The 19,325-nt window shown below is 41.9% G+C and overlaps 2 protein-coding genes across 2 annotated transcripts in view; one reads left to right on the top strand and one right to left on the bottom strand.

Moving 5' to 3' along the window:
* The window catches only part of MRPL13 (mitochondrial ribosomal protein L13), a 41,629-nt gene extending 34,270 nt beyond the window's left edge, over positions 1-7,359 (bottom strand). Inside the window, exons 1-4 of the mRNA XM_060243261.1 lie at positions 6,976-7,359; positions 4,881-5,004; positions 4,579-4,672; positions 1,679-1,739 (exon numbers count right to left, since the gene is read on the bottom strand). Coding sequence (XP_060099244.1) covers positions 1,679-1,739; positions 4,579-4,672; positions 4,881-5,004; positions 6,976-7,002 — 306 coding nt within the window. The 5' untranslated portion in view covers positions 7,003-7,359. The remainder of the gene's footprint in view (positions 1-1,678; positions 1,740-4,578; positions 4,673-4,880; positions 5,005-6,975) is intronic.
* MTBP (MDM2 binding protein) overlaps positions 6,982-19,325 on the top strand; it is a 50,462-nt gene continuing 38,118 nt past the window's right edge. The window contains exons 1-6 of the mRNA XM_060243259.1: positions 6,982-7,287; positions 10,283-10,363; positions 11,613-11,686; positions 11,773-11,924; positions 17,371-17,429; positions 18,855-18,999. Of these exons, the coding sequence (XP_060099242.1) occupies positions 7,227-7,287; positions 10,283-10,363; positions 11,613-11,686; positions 11,773-11,924; positions 17,371-17,429; positions 18,855-18,999 (572 nt within the window). The 5' untranslated portion in view covers positions 6,982-7,226. The remainder of the gene's footprint in view (positions 7,288-10,282; positions 10,364-11,612; positions 11,687-11,772; positions 11,925-17,370; positions 17,430-18,854; positions 19,000-19,325) is intronic.

Here is a 19,325-nt window from a genome sequence, read left to right as displayed (position 1 = left end):
GAGTTTTGTTTCCCTTCTTTGTTTGCAAAAAAAATAAAATACGTGGGGCAGTTTTCAATGTTCTCAGGACTGCATTTGCTCCAGATAAGCATCATTTCGACTGTCATGATAAAACTGTTACTGCATAACTTTAGGTACAAGCATATTTAACTCTGCTGCTATTAGTAGTAGCTCATGTAAAAAGCTACTAGTACACCAGGCATCAGATGACTTTATGAGCTAAGTCTGTTTCAACAGGATACAATGGAGATGTTTGTCTTTTAGTACAAGAGTGCCTCAACTCAAGACCAAAGCATCAGGCAGAGCCAGAACAGTGTGGTTTGGAAAATCAGGCAAGAACATAAACAGGTTTTTGGGGAGGGGAAGGAGGCTGAAAGCTATTGCAGATATGAGACCTTGAGAATGCAGAAGTAAAGGGATAAGGATATAAGAGCCCTGCTGGATCAGACCCATGGTCCATCTAGTCCAGCATCCTGTCTCACATAGTGGCCAACCAGTTCCTCTAGAAGGTCAACAACAGGGCATAGAGGCTGAGACCTTCACTGATGTTGCCTCTTAGCTCTGGGATTCAGAGGACTAGTGCCTCTGAATGTGAAGGTTCCCCTCAGTCTTCATGGTAGTAGCCACTGACAGACTAATCCTCCATGAATCTAATCCCCCTTTAAAGCTGTTTATTCCTTTGGCCGTCACTACATTCTCTGGAAGCAAATTCCGTATTTTAATCACTCTCAGTGTAAAGTAGTATTTCCTTTTGTCGATCCTGAATCTCCTGCCCATCAGTTTTGTTGGATGCCCTCGAGTTTCACTACTTTGGGAGAGGGAGAAAAACGTCTCTTTGCCAATTCTCTCCACCCCATGCATAATTTTCTAAATCTCTATCATGCCCTTCCTTAGTTGTCTCTAACTTGTTCCAGGCTGCAGAGGAAGCAAAAAGGAGCTTGTCTCTCCTGCTGCTTCTCTAAATAATAACTGCCTTCCATCAATTCACAATTGACTCATGACGAACCCAGGACCATGGGTTTTCAAGGCAAGAGGTGAGCAGAGGCAGTTTCTGATTGCCTTCCTCTGAGCCCAGTGTGAAATGAATTCCATCCCTAAAGTTGTGTGTGTGTGTGTGTGTGTCAAAGCAGGGTAAGAAAGGGTCAGTGGTGTCAACAACAATGACTAAAACTTAAACTTCTGAGTACAGGAAGTGTCAGGTGGCAGATAAAGCACAGCCTGGATAGTTCAGAAATTGTTTTGCAGAAGATGCAGCCTTGAAGGAAGAGAAAGCAGCTTGACAAGGATGAAAAAATTATTCTAGCATGGCAAACAGCACAGAGACTTGAGTGGGAGGAGATGGAGGGCTGATGGTAAATGAGTTTGTGCAGAAAACAGCAGGACTGAAAGGTAGCGGATTAGAGAAGAGGTTGGGGCATGCAGAGAAACTGAGAAGCATGACAAGTAATCACATGGAAAGGCTCTCAGTGGCCTGGATGTGGGAGTCAAAGGACAGGAAGGAATCAAATGTGGCTCCAAAGTTACATGACTCCACTTGCAATGGTGACAAATAGTTCAGACAGTCTTCTTACAGTATCTTGAATGGGAAATACTTACTGGACAATTCAGGTGAAAGTCTGGCAAGCCTATTCAAGAAATACAGGGTGAAGAGGATGTGAAAGGAAGGATTAACACTTACGGCTGTTGGATCCTTTCTATGAAGCTGAGCTGCTGTTACTTGAGTGAAACCACCAGGGTATCTACAGCGCAAAAAATATAAATCAGCACATATTTTAAAACCTGCAGCTTGAAAAATAAAACCTGCATGTGACGTAAAGTTGACTTCTATATGAATGAAGTGCTTCACAAGAAAGACAGTTCTGACAACAGCAGAATTTATGTTTAAAGGCCAATGAGATACTGGTCGTATGGCAGGAAATGTGTATGGACAATTGGCCATGAAGGCAAATGGTAGCTTGAGTAAGGAAGGCAACTGACCAACTCTCCTTCCTTTGACCCTCTTCCTTCTCCATTCCCTCTCTCTGCTTACATCCCAAACTTATCCCACCCCAAGCTTCCTTTCCCTTGGCTTTTCCTTTCTTTGCACTTTCCTTGTTGGGCTGTCAGTTTTGCTATGGTTCTAAAAAGGAAGATAGAAAAACTCAAGGAATGTGAAACGCATTAATCACTGTTTGCTTTTCTGATATACCAGAAATTAAGGAGCAATTAAGGAATCCATGTGCCATTTAATGCCATTTCACATCCTGTCCTCTGAACACCAGAATCAAAGTTCAGGGCATCATTTAAGAATACAAGCAAAAAAGGAGGACCAGAAATGACTGGTGGGACACATGTGCCATGCAAAAAACAGGGCTGGTGGCTTAACTGACATGTAAAAAAAGGATGTCTTCCCTCTGACTACTGCTGTATTCTTATAGCACCAAGGCATGGATATTACATTATCCTTGCTGAAAGCTAAGCATATATGGGACTAATCTGGGTCTGGATGGATGAGTCCTTAAGAATTCATTTATACTGTTTTGGATTCTATGATGGAAAGAAGGTGGAGTGTTAACACTAATAGTAAGTAAATGAACAGATGTAGCTAAAACTCTGCTTTCTGGGGTCTAGCCTGGAAAAATGTGATGCCATGATGAGCTCAGGATGGATGAAAAGGAGGAACTCTATGTCCTATAGGAGAAAGTCTGCTGGTAAGGATGCTTGAGAGGGGTGAGGGCATATAAATGTTAGGGACCAGGAACCATTCCCACAACTGTCAGCTCAAGTTTTGTTATGGATGTACTGGGACCATATTATAAACAGAAGAACAATGTAATCACCCAGATATTTAGTACATTTTCAGCAAATCCTATGCATAGCAATGCAGGATTCTGACTAGAATGAACTTGGCCTGCAATTTTCTGGGAAATCTAGAACTGAGGCTGTAACACAGATTGTACAACGGAACAGGGAAAGGAAAAGTCTGCAGGGCAAAATAAAGGAAACATTTCTTAGCTCTTTTTCTGTTTCATCTAGCAGTCAAAGTTAAGACAAGAAGAGAATGTTTACAGCAATTCTGTTTTTCAAGGCTATAATAAAAAAAGTATTTATCTCAACCTCAGTCGCATATGTTTGCTTTCTAGACAGGAGATTATTTCTCACTTTAAGCCCCAGTCAATGTTGGTCTCAAGCAATAGAGCCAAGTTTGAGTCCAGTGGCGACAACAAAGTTTACTTCTGACGTTAATATCTTCTTTAAAAATACACAACTTCCTTTTCTACCAGTTCAGTCCTACACAGAGTTATGCAATTTCTAAGCCCACTGACTTCAATGGACAGAAGGGTGTAACTGTGTTTAGGATTGACTGTAGGTGACCCTGAAAACAAATTCAAGACAAATGACAAGTTACAGCAGGGGTGGCCAAATATATATATTTTTTGGTCCCATACATATCGTCAGCTGAGCAATCAAATACTAGACAATAGATAGAAAACATTAACTTTGTTAGAACAACAAAAAAAGATATTTGTAAGGAGAACTGTAGCATAAATATTTTAAATTTAAAAAATCAAACATAAAATACTTCATACATGTCTGATACATCTGTTCTGTATAAAAGAGGTTTAGCTAGCTAGTATTGTGGATCAAACTTTTAAAAAATGCACTGACAACTTTTAATAAAGTTAGTTCCTGTTTGGAGATGCTGGCGAGTTATATTAGGCAGTGATGTGGGGCAAAAAATTTTCTGAAGCTGTATTTTTCCATGGACAATTTTCTGTCCCACATATGAAATGGTCTTTTATCTATCAGAGTTGCAGTTCTGCAAATTATTCCGTGGAAAACTTTCTGGCCCACATTTGTACCTATAACTTGCTTAGCTATAGTTGTCAGAATCACTGTCCTACAAATCAATCATATCAGATATGCTATTTGTGGAATATGAAGCATGGACATCCCAGTGACATTTAAATTCATCATTTAAATAATTTAAATTTTAATTGGAAAAATTTTTTATTTGAGTTTCCCCCCCTATAAAACCCTCATCACGGATAAGGCCGAGAGTAGAAGCTTCGCTGCCTTGCTAGATTTGCCCCCAACAGCCAACTCTCATCTTTGTTAACAAGTAACTCTACAAATGTATAATAAAGGAAAGCACAGGGGCACTCTTGGCTTCCAGAAATATTTGACCACAATCAAGTAACAGGCAATCAATACTTGGCCATTTGTTTGACAGGCATGCCTACCTTAGTGAGCTAGTGAAAGTACTAAAATCTTTTGGTAAAAATACCAATTTGTTCAATATTTAATTTTTTTGTATTATTTTATTTTTAATATGTGCATTTGTGAGTGTATGTGTGCACCTCTGGTCATGGTGACTTTTGGTTACTAACTCCTAATGGGGGCCTGGAGGATATTCAGGGACGTGGCTGACTAAAGCCTGCCTCTGCCTCCTGACTGCTGGTATTCCAAGGAGGTCTCTCATCCAAGCACTTGCCAGAGTTCAGCCTGCTTAGCTTCAGAGATCTGACGAGATTGGGCTTGCCTGGGCTCTCTAGGTCACAGCCAATATTTGTATTTTTAAAACTGTGAAATGCTTACCCAGTATGTGAAGAGTACACCTTCTGTTCCCATTTATTGCCAGAAAAAGCAATATGCCTTGTATTTATTACAACAGCGTGATCTCCAATGTCACCTAATTTCAAAAAAACAAAAAAGTCTTAGTTAATAAGATCATCTGTAACCTAAGAACTCTAAATATACAGAACAACATTGTTAATGGTTCTTAGCATGAAACAATTCATGCAAAACACTGTACCACAAACCAAGTATTGTGCCACAGTGTCACATGGGCCCTACAGCTCATCTGGAGAGCACATTTTGAATACATAAGATCCACTTACTTAGTGCATGGTACACAGGCTTATGTTTCCCTTGAAGTATGATCTTGCATATTTCTGCAATTTTTCCTGGTGGCTGCATCTTTGCATCCAAGAGATACCAGACTCGAGCAAACGTGGCCCATTGCTGAAAAGAATGGGAGAGTTATTAATGTAATGAAATAGATACACTGTAACCAAATGGCCTACCCCATTATATTTTACCCAGTGCTTTGAAAATTATGAATTGTAGATTACAAATTAAAGAGTATTTTAAAATAACCTTGCTCACAAGATCTAATTCAAAAAACGTATAACAGAGCTGCTGCATTAAAGGAAATATAGAAGCCCATGCAGCAACTTGATGACTGCAGATCTTCCAACTTTGCACAGGAGCAGGCAAGAAGAAAAGCAACAAGATCACCACCATGCCAACCTGCTTAAAGATATGAAACCTGCCAGAATTGGGGGAATTAATAATTTCTGTTTCCATGGCAGTTGCAGAGCAGGGTTTAGAACCCAGATATTCAGGATCCCAGTCTGACATGCTAACCATTACACCAATTTTTTTTTTAACTTTACTGCTAACACAACTACCCATCTGGAATCAAAATGTTTATGAGGAGACTCTTTGTTATTTTGACTGAAATAGTAGAATATCTTGGGATTTGTACATCTGTTCTGACAACCCACTTCTGGAAAAAGAACCCTAAATTTACTCTTCTGGAGCGAGAAGAGCACAAAACACACAAGAAACAAAACAGATCAGCAGCATTTACTAAACATCCATAGACAATACACAACAGCTGGTTTTGTCCAGAGAAATCTACTCAAAAGGTTACAAAATCCATGTGCATGACCACAGGCCATGCTGACCACCAATGAGTTAGATCCAGGTGAGTAGCCCTGTTAGTCTGAAGCAACAGAACAAGGCTGGGGCCCAGTGGCACCTTTCAAGACCAGCTACCATTGAGTTGCTTACACACAAGCAAATATTTATATGTGGGTTGAAAAGCCAGACGGAACTTTCCTCGGGTTAAATCATATGTCGACATGGCACGCTTTCGCTTTTCCACAATTCAGTCTTAAGTACATAAGAAAAGCCATGTTGGATCAGGCCAATGGCCCATCCAGTCCAACACTCTGTCATACAGTGACCAAAAAAAACCAGGTGCCATCAGGAGGTCCATCAGTGGGACCAGGACACTTGGAAGCCCTCCCACTGTGCCCCCCCCCCCCCCGCACCAAGAATACAGAGCATCACTGCCCCAGACAGAGAGTTCCAACAATACGCTGTGGCTAATAGCCACTGATGGACCTCTGCTCCATATGCTTATCCAATCCCCTCTTGAAGCTGTCTATGCTGGCAGCCGCCACCACCTCCTGTGGCAGTGAATTCCATGGGTTAATCACCCTTTGGGTGAAGAAGCACTTCCTTTTATCAGTTCTATCCTGCCGGCTCAGCAATTTCATTGAGTGCCCACGAGTTCTTGTATTGTGAGAAAGGGAGAAAAGGGCTTCTTTCTCTACCTTCTCTATCCCATGTATAATCTTGTAAACCTCTTATCTTAAACAAACAAACAAAAATTGCCCTTCCATTCCTTGCCAGGAGAGCCAAAAGTTGGGGACATTCCAGAGGAAGCTACGCAAGGTCACCTTGAAGTCCTTGGACGAAGGAGGAGATAAAATACAAATCTATAAAACATGAGATAAAATGCACACATACACATATATAGAGCTGTAGCACGGAAATCAGAAATTTAGATCAGGGAAAGAAATTTAAAATGGAGTCAGGCAGGGGAATACCTCGCTCCACTTTTTGTAGTTAAGGTTTGCTTGTAACCTTGTATTCCCATGCAGGTTGGGCTTGCAAATAACTGCGGTCTGCATGTCCCTTTTGGAAGTTCCGGTGGGTCTTGTATCCCTTTTCTGTTATGCCAATAAAGGTTAGGTTTGTATGTATGAATTTAGATCAGAGGCATTAACAAAATAAAGCTCTGTTCCCTCGGTACCAAGCCCACGCGGCCTACTCCCGAGGAAACACCATAGGACTGCCACCTCGAAGCAGTAATTCGCATGCAGGATTTCTGAGGAGGGGGGAAGGCGCTCTCTTTCTTACCTGCGCGGCCCTGCTGTAGCTCGACATGGCCGAAGAAGGCCGCGTTTCTGAGGGCAGCGCCGCCGCCGCCGCCGCCGCCCGGCCTAGAGGCGGAAAGAGAAGGGCGGCCTTAGCCTCAGCAGCGGCCTGGGCTGGTGGCGGGAAGCGGAAAAGGCGCCTCGGCCGAGGGAGGAGCCTGCTGCTGCAGCGCGGAGCTTTCGAAAGAAGACGGGAGGCGGCGATTCCAGAGGGGCGCCGCGCCGGGCCCGGCTATGGACCGCTACCTTCTCTTCTTGAGCTGGCGAGGCGAGGGGGGACCCGAGAGCCCCTCAGGTGAAGGCTCAAGACGGAAGCGGGGGTGGGCTGAGGGAAAGGTGCTCGTTTTGCAGTTAGCCGGCGGGGGAGGAAGCTGCGTTATGCATATCCAGATAAGGGATACTGGCTGTTTATCGCATTAGATATACCGGGGGTAGCCAAACTGTGGCTCTTGCACACATATTGTGTGGCTCTCCAAGTGCCCACTACCTCGTCAGCCGACTTGGAGAAGGCAATTTTCTCTTCAAATAACTTCTCCAAGTCGAGCCAGCCGGTGGCTTGGAGAATGCATTTAAAATTAAAGTTGCTTTCTTTCCACCTTCCCCTCCTCATCTGTTTGTTTCCTTTCCTTCCTTCCTTGTGGCCCTGACGTTCGTGTCTTGTGGCTCTCAAACATCTGACATTTATTCTTTGTGGCTCTTACATTAAGCAAGTTTGGCCATCCCTGATATATACTAACCCAGGGGTGTCAAACATGCAACCCCTGGGGCCGAATCAGGCCACAGAGGGTTTTTACCAGGCTCCTGTGCAACTGGCTGTCTGCTTCCTTCTTCCTCTCTCCTACTTCCTTCTCCATCACAGCTTGCTTTGCCAGGATTACTCAATTGCACAGGAGCTGCAGAGCAAAGCCTCTATTTTCTCCATTGGTTAAGGCTCCTCCCTTGGAGAGGAAGGGGAGGAGGGATAGCTTGCTTTGCCAGGTTCTCTCAATCACATTGCAGAGCTACTGAGCCAAACCTTTCTTCCTTCTATTGGCTGAGACTCCTCCATCTCCCTCATGATATATTTAATTGTGTTTGTGTCCTTTATAAAGTTTATATCCCTGCTACCTAATCTTAAATAGGTACCCACGTGGCCTGGCCCAACCCATCGTGGCTTGGCCCAACAGGGTCTCATTTATGTCAGATCCGGCCCTCATAACAAATGAGTTCAGCACTCCTGTACTAACCCATCTTCCACTGTATTTTAATGTATTCTTTTTTCTAATGGCAAACTAGAATTACCTTTATATGTGTGTGACATGTTTAAATCAAACCTCTGAGTAACCTATGCCCTCATTTTAACCCACTGAACAAAAACATTACAACAGGCTCTCATTTATTGCACTTCACTTCAGGGTAACTAATGGGTTTAGTACATGGACATCAATCTGGTTTATATTACCTTTTGTTGTTGTTTCAGCCCAGTTAACATAAACTAACAAACACCAGACCCCAATTTGTGACTCTTTTAATCTGCTAAAAAACATTTCCATGACTCTGCGTACTAACTCACTGCCCACTTTCTCTATATTTAGGACTGCTTGTCATTCCATCCTATTGTCTGGTGAAGTGTGCTTAGAACACACGAATGTTTACATTCTGAATAAAAGTTTGTTGGTCTTAAAGGTGCTTCTTGACTCCTGCTTTGTTCTAATGCAGTCTCAGTCCGCTTTCAGTGCACTTTTAAACTGGAGTTTGCCCATTTATATGGTAAAACCCAGTTGGAAAGTGGATTGAAACTGCATTATATAGCAACTCTAGTCCGTTGCAGGAAAAGTAGCCGCGAATTTTGTGGCAACTTCGTAGAAAGTGTCCTTGGTTAGGGATGCCAGCCTCCAGGCGGGACCTGGGGATCTCCTGGAATTACACCTCATCTCTAGACTACAGAGATCTGTTCCCCTGATAGAAAATTGATGCTTTAGAACAGGGGTCCTCAAACTACGGCCCGCGGGCCAGATGCGGCCCGCTGAGGACGTTTATGCGGCCCGCAGGGTTATGGCAAAATCAAACCAGAAGTGACGTTCGACCTAAACTCGCGTTAGCAATGCACACTTCCGGCACTGGGCTGAGGCGGCGGAGACAGAGTGTGAGGTGATACCGAGGTGAGGTGAGTTCCCAGGCTGGGGTGTGTGGTGTGGGGAAGGGAGAGAGATGCAGAAGATGGAGAACTGACAGCCCGCGGCCTTGTACAGTAACGGCAGTCCGGCCCTCCAACAGTCTGAGGGACAGTGAACTGGCCCCCTATTTAAAAAGTTTGAGGACCCCTGCTTAGAGGGTGGATGATGTGGCATTGTACCCCACTGACGTTTCTGTCCTCCCCAGGCTCCATCTCCAAATTTCCAGAATTTCCCCAAACTTTTCCCAAGGTTAGTACAGGGGTGCTGAACTCATTTTACCCCTCATGTGGTGGTGGTGGGGGGGAACCTGGCAACCCTATTTGGAAGTCAGGAGATGAGCAGAGGCAATTTGCCATTGCTTGCCCTGGACTTTTCTTGAGGGTCCTCAATCCAGTCCTAAACAGGGTCTCAAGAAGAGATTGGGTTAGCCTGGGCCATCCAGGTCAGGGCTGTGACATCTTAAAGGCTAACTAAATGTTAATCTAGCAGGCACATTTGTGTATTTCTAAAACCTAAAGTATTTGCTACTTTTATCAGATGGAACCAGTGGACCCCCACTATGCAGACGTTTAAGGTAATACGTCTTACTATGCAGACAAGTACGATATATTGACCCTGTGTTGCGTAGCTGAGTTTTAAATACCTTCTAATGTGAAAGAACAAAACAGGATAATAAAGCTGTGTCATGGCTGAACCTTTAAGATTTGCATGAATGAATGTTCCTTTGTACAAAAAAGTTCCTGACCCATAGCAAACTAGCATGTCAGTACTCATCTGCCTGAGATGTTAGCTTTCTGTGTGCCGGAAACTTTTTGTACAGAAGATCTTTCAATCATGTGAAGCCTCGTGTGCACCCTAAAGTGGGGCAGTCCAGACTTTAGTGTGCCATTTTATTCATTCTTTGTGAAGCCTTGGTTTATGGCTTTTCAATTATGTGGGGTCTCCGTCCTTCAGTCTATACATTAAGAACTGGCTGATCTTGCATAGTAATAATTGAATTGGATATTCAATAAGAATAGATGAAACTAAGTTCTGATAAATGAGCATGCATTCTTCTGAACATTAATGGTTTGAATGCACAGACCTTTGTTCATCTGATGTTTCAATTAATGTAAGTATAATTTTTTTTTTCAGGTTTGACAACTGCCAGTATTTATAACTTACTGGAAATAAACTGCAATGGCTCTGTAAATGCAGAAGTTGAAGAATTCCCTGGTAAATAAAGCATCCAATAGTAATAAATTCTACAAGCTATCTATGTTAGTCTGTTATAACAAAACAAGGGAGTCTTGTGGCATGTGAAAAGCTAACAGATCTTACATGGAATAAGGTTTGTGAACTATAGTCCACTCCATCGGATGTATGATGTCCCTCATTAGATGAAATTCCCTCAGTTGACAGTTGCATGTTCATTTTTTCCATTAAAAAATTAAACAGTAGGATGACAAAAGTCAATCGAAATACAACAAATTGAGTCTATGACATTGCTCTTCCACTCACTTTTAATTGACTTTGACTTCACTATTTACAGTTTCTATATATCACTTTTACGAACAGAGTGGACTATTTTTTGTAGCTGATGAAATGGACTCTAGTTTGCAAAAGCTAACACCATAATGAATCTGTTCATTAGCATTTAGTCATGTAGGTAAAATCAGACAACACAATATATGGTTATATTTTACTCTCCTTTAGGGTTAGGGAAGGGCTGTAGCTAAGTGGTAGAGCATCTTCTTGTCATGTAGAAGGTTCTAGGTTTAATCTTTGGCATCTCCAGGTGAAAAGACCAGGCAGTAGGTGATGCGAAGTCCTTTACCTAAGACCCTTATGATCTAGAGCTAGACTAAGTGGAAAATACTTGACAGACCAATGGTCTGGTTCAGTATAAGGCAACTTTATGTGTCTAGCGGGGGAAAAACGGAACTGGGTGTTTAATATATTTATTGTTAAGCTTCTTATGAGCATTTATTGTCAGGCTCTTGCTTGACAGGCTAAAAAAATATTGCTGATTACATATTTTGGGGAGTGTGTTTGAAATGTGGGTTCATAAAAACATATTCCAAGAAACAATATTATGCTTTGCAAAATCCACAACAGCACATTGCCAGAAATAGTAAGAGTACAGATATCAGATCTGAGCAAGCAAGGAAATCAAACTGCACACCTTTTTCATGTGAGCTCTTAGGAGTTGTGACTGTAGGAAAGTAAGAAAGGATAGCAAAGGATGCAAGCAGACATGACATTTACAAAAAAAAAAATCATATTTTTTATCGGTATTTTAATGTGACAAAAAAGGGAGCTGTTTTCTGCATCTGACTCATTGTTTGAGTCCCTGAATGTCTAGCTCAACCAATGAGGTGTATCCAGCTTCTCTGGAGAAAGGAAAGAGATCTAAGAATTTCTTTTTTTCTTTTGTGTATGTGTGTGTTTTTTGTATGGTAATGCACACCCATTCCTCTTTTAGCCTGTTCACTTGCTGGCATTCCAGGTGTGAGGGAATGGTATTTTGCAGTTCAGTCAATATGTGGATTCTATCAGGTAGGTTGTGGATTATCAAGTCACATAATTATCCAAAATATTGGTGTAAACTTGACCTTATGGAATTTTTATTTTTAATTAAATAGTTCTGTAGTTCTGACTGGGAAGAGATCAGCTTTGACGTACTGGCAGATCAAAGCAATGACTCTGTTCAAAGACATATTGAAGAATGTCTTGGTGGTGATCAAAATATTGAGAAGGAAGACAGTAATAGCAGGGAACCCATGTCAGCGATTGAGTAAGTTGATAACTTTGAAATTGCCATATATATCTGTTCACCAATATCAGTGCAATATAAGAACCAGGTTGTAATCAAGAATTGTGGAAATTAACATGATTTTCCCCATTGGTGACTTCAGAGGTTTGAAGATTATGCTTTGTGATGAGAGCTCTACTTACTTACTGCCAGGTAGGCAAACTTTAGAGCAGAGTGACAATGTTGGCCATTTTGTTTTCAGTCCTTTCCCTAATACCAGCCAGCATGAAGTCTGCCTTTCTCACTGCTACTTCAAGGTCCGCATCTATGCCAATAAAGGTTTTGATTGATTGATTGATTCAGTTGACCTTTTAATCAAGCTGACTACTACAGTCCCAGGGTTTCTTTCTCTCTTATTCTCAAACAATTCAGGCCCCATCAGCATATATTTAAAGCTAGGTTTTTTTGCTTCTATTTTTTTATTTTGGTTGGGTTTTTAAAAAATTTTGTGCATGCATGCATGCCTGGAAGTCATGAAGACTTTTGGTGATTCCTACTGGGCCACGGAGGAAGTTCAGAGAAGTGGCTTGTTACAGCCTGACTCTGCCTCCCAATCCTGGTATTCCAAGGAGGTCTCCCATCCAAGTAGTTGCCAGGGTTAGCCCTGCTTAGTTTATGAGACTGGACTTGCCTGGGCTGCTATTTACTTATGCATATTTATTTATTTATCAGTCTCATATCCTGCCCTCTCTGCAAGCGGACTCAGGGCAGCTGACAGTCAATTAAAAAAACATTTACAATTGTAATTTAAAACGATAAAATAACAATTTAAAATACATTTTAAGGTGCTGTTCAACCCCAGTATAGGCGAGATCTTCTCTCTTCTGGCAGTGGTCCTATGATGATTGTAGTTCCTCAGCAGTGTAGGGTGCCAGTCCTCTCCCGGTTTCGTGTTATACTCTACTCTTCTCTTCAGTGGGGATGCAAAGGGGCTTTTATCATTCTCCTCCCTTTATTTTATCCTTGCAACAACCCTATGAGGTAGGTTAGGCTGACTGGCCCATGGTCATCCAGCAAGCTTCCATGGTAGACTTGGGGATACAAAGCCAGGTCTCCCAGATCCTCGCCCAGCACTTGAAGTGCACAACACTTGCATGTACTAAATGGGGAGGAGAGGGAAATGACTGAGAGTGTTGTATAAGCAGCTCCCCATTCAAGCCCTTCAATCCATCACCTAGTTTGCAAAGGTGTGCTCTGTGTAGGTTTGTTATATCTTTTTCAGCAGGGTCCTTTAGGATGATTCAAAATAGCCATACAACATTAAGAAAATCCACATGGCTTTAAAAATGGTAGCACATAAACAGTTCATAGAATCATAGAGTTGGAAGGTACCTCCAGGGTCATCTAGTCCAACCCCCTGCACAATGCAGGAAACTCATAAATCCCTCCCCCCAAATTCACAGGATCTTCATTGCTGTCAGATGGCCATCTAGCCTCTGTTTAAAAACCTCCAAGGAAGGAGAGCCCAGCCAGGGGTGGCCCAACGCCTCATGGCGCCCTAGGCAGACTTGCAGCCTGGTACCCCCCATGCCTCCGCTTCCCTGCTGCAGCTCTGTGCCCGTGCCTCTCCGCCGCACCTCTTCCTCCTCCCTCCCTTCGGACCCTTTCCCAACCCTCCCCCCCCCCCCGGTGCCAATTTCAACTCTGGAACCGGCTCTAGTGCCGCATTCCAACTCTCTAAAGCCCCCCCACACAGCCAAACCCTGGAATCGCGGTAAAACCGCACCAAGGGGCCGGGCTGCGCTCACCATCTCTCATCCTGGAATAGTGTCCTGAAAGGGTGACCACCGCTGCCACTGACTCCTCCCCTCCCCACTTCCTGGATGGGAGAGGAGGCAGCAGGGGTTGCCCTTTCAGGACGCTATTCCAGGCTGAGAGACAGTGAGTGCAGTCCGGCCCCGTGGCGCGGTTTTACCCACGATTCCAGTGTTCAGCTGGGGAGTGGGGGGGCTTTAGAGAGCTGGAACGTGGCGCTAAAGCCATTTGTGGCATTGAAGTTGGCACTGGGGGGGGTGGGAAAGGGTCCGAAGGGAGGGAGAAGGAGGAGGCATGGGGGGCGTGGAGATGCGGTGGGGAACCACAGAGCCGCAGGGGGGGGGGAGGCAAAGGGGGGGAAGGGAATGGAGGGGCGGTAGCAGCGGGGGCTGGGGAGAAAGGCAAACTGCTTGCCTGGGGCACCGGGAGGGAGGTGGGGAGCCCAATTTTGTGCGCCCACCCTCCCGCCGCCCTAGGCAGCCGCCTAGTTTGCCTAGCGGGAGATCCAGCCCTAGTTTGCCCAGCACCTCCCGAGGAAGCCTGTTCTACGGAGAAACGGCTTTAACTGTCAGGAAATTCTTCCTAATGTTGAGCCGAAAACTCTTCTGATTTAATTTCAACCTATTTATTCAACAAAAGCTTCATTCAGTTCATGTGTTGGCTGTCCTGTTTTGACACACTTTTTCTGAACCACAGAGTTTTCATACAGCTATTGAGATTAATAGTTATTATTAAACAGACAGTGGAGTTCTAATCCATTGATTTCAGTGGGCTTAGAAGAATGTAACTCTTTTTAGGATTGCACTTTTAGTCCCCCTGAATTTGTCCCTTTTAAAACCTGTACTAGTGACCATCTCTACATGTTGTGACAGTGAATTCTGTGTGTTGCTTTTTGTGATGCATGTCCTGAATCCATTTAAATGTGTGAACACAAGTTCTAGTATTATGGGAAAGGATAAAAAAAAATCTGTCTGTAAAATTTTCTGTTCTTTGCATGATTTTATGAATAGCTACTGTTATGTCCTCTCCTCCTCCTCTTAATTATTTTTTAACAAAACAGCCCCAAACTTTTTAGTATTTTCTTGTAAGGAAAATGCCCAGCTCCTTCATCATTTCGGTTGAATATTTCTATATAGTTAGCTGCTCTGTATCAGTCCCTTGAGATGGAGCTACCAGAATTGCAATATTTCAAATGCAACAATACCTGCTAGCTTTATTTTCCATTGTTTTTCTAATAATCCATAAAACCGAATACATTTTTTTTTTTTTTGCTGCCTAGTGATGTGTCATTTGCAAGGTCTTTTTCCTGGTCTGCCTCTACTCCAATTAAGGAATATATAATTGGCATAACTTTACATTTATTTACTCTGTATCTCATTTACTGAATTGTTGCCCATTCTCCCAGTCTGAAGAAAGGTCTTTGATTGTGAATAATTTAATGCCGCATACAAAATTTTATATCTCACCTTTTGTTTCATTCCAGATTGCTTACCAAAAAAATCACACACCCAAGAACCTACAAGTCCCTGAGTGTGTCCCACTACTTACTTCCCTCCAGTCATGAGAACTGTGTATTTTGCTTATTTATTCCTGGCCTTTCTCCCCAGTGGGGCCAAAAATGGGTTAAATCTTTCTCCTCTTGGGCATTCAATGACCCTGTGAAGCTTGAAGGTGTATTAGAGGCAAAAGGTCACCAAGCAAGCTACCATGGCAGAGTGGAATTTCAAACCTGGGTCAAATCCAACACACTAACCCCCCTATACCATACTGACCTTCTTACTCTTACCCTCTGCTGCCTGTTATTTATCCAATTACTAATCTGTTCTTGTTATCTTGTCAGTATCTAGCTTCTCAATAACTTACCTAGTGTTTGAACTGTCAGAATGTGAAGTAGATCTGTTTAAGTGTTTGTGGCTGCTTTTAGCAGTAAAAGTATAAATGCCAACACAAGGGGGAGCCAGTCAGTCAATCTCAGAATAATATCTCTTTAGCTTTTCAGGTTTAGTAGCAAAGCTTTTTTTTGTTTGTGTTCATGTTCAATACGTTTAAGTAGTAATAATAATTGCTTTATTATTGAGGCAGGTTCCATTTTGTCTTAGTTTAGTGCTGTTGTAACCAGGGAATCATAAAATAGTAGTAAGTGTCGCGGAATTAGAATGGGATTAAGCCTTTGTCCCTTGCAAAACCTGTTACTTTAATTTCTTTAGTAAATTAGCCTCTATAGTTGAATCTTTGGTTCTGTTTCCCAGGAGGCTGCAGAACTCTGCTGGTGCTGTGGCCTTCTGGTACCAATAATCCTGTTCATTATTTTTGCCTTAGAGGATGTTTATACATTTCAAGAGTTAGTGGTGCCACTATTAAAGTTTAATTAGAGTATCTTCCTTGACTTTCTGAGAGCTTCCTGACTGCAGAGATAGGAAGAAGAGGAAGGTCAGTACATCGGCTCAGTTCCAGTTTGTCCTGCTTCACATATACCGCAGCTATACATTGATAGGTAGATTAGCAGTTATAGGTCCAAGTTTGGCTTACTAATGGTCAGGGTTGCTCATCAGCACCACGTGTTGACACTGGGCTGCTGTGTGTAGCCAGAATATATTCCTTAATTGTAATCTTAACTGTTTGAGTGTGAGGTGATATGATCACCATCTTCAAGTACTTGAAGGGCTGTCATCTAGAGGATTGTGTGGAATTGTTTTCTGTGGCCCCGGAAGGTAGGACCAGAACCAATGGGTTGAAATTAAATCAAAAGAGTTTCTGGCTCAACATTAGGAAGAACTTCCTGAGCGTTAAAGCGATTCCTCAGTGGAACAGGCTTCCTCAGGAGATGGTGGGCTCTCCTTCCTTGGAGGTTTTTAAACACAGGCTAGATGGCCATCTGACAGCAATGAAGATCCTGTGAATTTAGGGGGAGGTATTTGTGAGTTTCCTGCATTGTGCAGGGGGTTGGACTAGATGACCCTGGAGGTCCCTTCCAACTCTATGACAGGGCTTTTCTTTTTTTAAAAAACCGCCCAGCAGAAACTCATTTGCCTATTAGGCCACACCCCCTGGCATCACCATTGTTTTGCACAGGGCTTATTTTGTAGAAAAAGCCCAGCAGGAACTTATTTGCATATTAGGCCACACCCCCTGATGCCAAGGCAGCCGGAACTGTGTTCCTGTGCATTCCTGCTCAAAAAAAGCCCCGCAGTCTGAGTGTGTCTTTACAATCTTCTACTTGGAATCTAATAAATTAACTTGACAAAGGAGCATCGGTTTGTGTGTCTCCAAACTGCCTCAGCAAAGAGCACTTTCTATGGTTATTAGATTTTATAAGGCATTATTATTCCAGGGAGCCCTCTTTGATTTGGCTCTTTGGGCTTTGGACTGTGCTTTGATATTTGTACTTACTATTTTAGTGGTAGTGTTTTGATATGGAGTGATGTTGATGTTTTAACAATGCTTGAGGTTTTGAGAAGTTTAATATTGTTTTATATTTTATGATGGTATCTTCTATTTTAAGTGAGGAAAGAGATAATTTTTGGAAAAAATAAATAGGTGGCAAGCTTCATTAGAAGTTAATTTAGATCTGTTTTCTTGGTATCCATCAATTCTGGTGTTTGGACTGCATAATGCTTTGAATAGCTAGAAATGTGATTACTAATTTTCAATGTATATATTTTTGGAATTATAGTCTCTATGAAGAATCTGCTGAGAATATTCATCAGTTAGCAGACAAGCTTCCTGCTCCCGGTAATAGTTTTTGGAAACTGGACAGTCTCTATTTTCTCATCTCTTGTAAAAATCTGGTTTCCCCCTCTAGTCACTTTGGATATAAAATGTATGTCATGACCAGTGATGTGGTTTTTTTAAGGATATTGGAATCAGAAAATTTTCCAATTGGAATATAAATAGTTTAAATCTATAACTAATGTTAGCAAAAGAAGGTAAATACAGTAAGTACAAGCCTTGGCTATGTACAAGCACCAGGGTTTGTCTATACTTCATGTTCCATATTTAGCATATCTAATGTAATTGATTTGTAGCACAGTTGCACTGACAACTATAGGTATTTTCATATGTAGGGTCAAAAATTTTCCATGGAAAATATATAATTGGAAAAATTTCTGGAAATTTTTGAAAAATTTCCACTCCATATCACTCATTTTGCATTTCGATGTTCAAAATTTTATTTGAGTAGCTTTGTACGCTGTCATTTCCACATATAATCAATTCTATATTACTCGAAAGTCTAATATTGTCACTATCTAATGCTATGCCTTTACATTATTTATTTTGTGCAAGAACCTTCCATATCACATTTAGTATCTGACAAACAAATAAAGATAAAAAGTAGTTGACTAGCAAGATATTGGTTATCATAACAAGTTATGTCAGTACTTAGTTATGACTATGAAGGTGACTTTGTAGATGAATTCCAGAAGGTGAAGATTCTGTTTGTTTGAAGGGAATAATATGGGAGATAATTATATCATTTACAGATGGCTAAAAGCATTAGAGGGGTGGAAGAAGGGTCATGAGGTAACATGCTGTGAGATGTAATGGAAACAAAATCAAAATGGCAGAAGACTGGAAGGATCTTTTAAATATTACCAGTGAATCCTCAGGCAGGCTCAGAGAGCCATGCAATAATCAGAAAAGAAAGATGGCTTTTGCCATGCCTTCTACAACACAGACATTTTATATAAAAATATGTGCTACAAGGTAATGAGTAGTTTGTTCTAAAGGCCCCTGAAAGGGCTTTAGCCCTATTAAAAGGGGAAAGGGTGCATGTTGAAGAGACAGAGTATGCTACACACTGGCTTTAGTGTGGTGTTTGATGTCATGGTTTTAACACAAATTAAGAAATGAGGTGTTTTTTTAGAGGGGAAATAAAGGATTTCAGCTTTTAGAGAAGAGGTGTAAAATAATAGGGAAGGTTTGACAGCAAAGTGAGATTGTCTCTTAAACATATCACTAAACTTGAATGTTTTACAAACAGATGTCAGAGAGATAGAGAATGTTTTTATCAATTCTGACAAATCTTGTACCTAAATCTTTCAGTGGTTAATTTGTGATAAAGCAGCATCTGTGTGTCTGCTGCTTGAAAATGAGTTATTTCTTTCCTAATTTGAATTGCTTGAGTACCTACATGCGTGTGATAAATTGTCTCTACAGGAAGAGCAATGGTTGATGTAATATTGCAGTCTTCGGAAGGAGATGCTCCAAGGTTAAATGATTGCTTACCCGTTATTGGTGCCTTGAAACATCTGAGAGAATGGCACACTGCAAAAATCACTATTTTTGCGAAGGAAGGCAAAACGTAAGTTGCGTTATCCGTATCCAATAAAAGAACTGTTTAATTGTGTTGTTTTATGTAAAACAATATTTCAAAATGAAATTGATAAAGGCTACACTCCATTTAAAAAAGGGCCATAGCTCAATGTTAGGGCATCTGCCCGGCATGCAGAAGGTCCCAGGCATGCAGAAGGTCCCAATGTAGCTGGCAACGTGAAAGACATTCACTTGAGAGTATGTCCAGTCTGAATAGACAGTATTGACCTTGATAGACCAGTAGTCTGAGTCAGTGTAAGGCACAGGGGTGGAATTCTAGCAGGAGCTCCTTTGCATATTAGGCGACACACCCCT

This window comes from Heteronotia binoei, chromosome 7 (genome assembly GCF_032191835.1).
Source record: "Heteronotia binoei isolate CCM8104 ecotype False Entrance Well chromosome 7, APGP_CSIRO_Hbin_v1, whole genome shotgun sequence".
Classification (NCBI taxonomy): Eukaryota; Metazoa; Chordata; class Lepidosauria; order Squamata; family Gekkonidae; genus Heteronotia; species Heteronotia binoei.
Note: the sequence above shows the minus strand (reverse complement) of the source record. Positions and strands in the feature narration are given on the sequence as shown.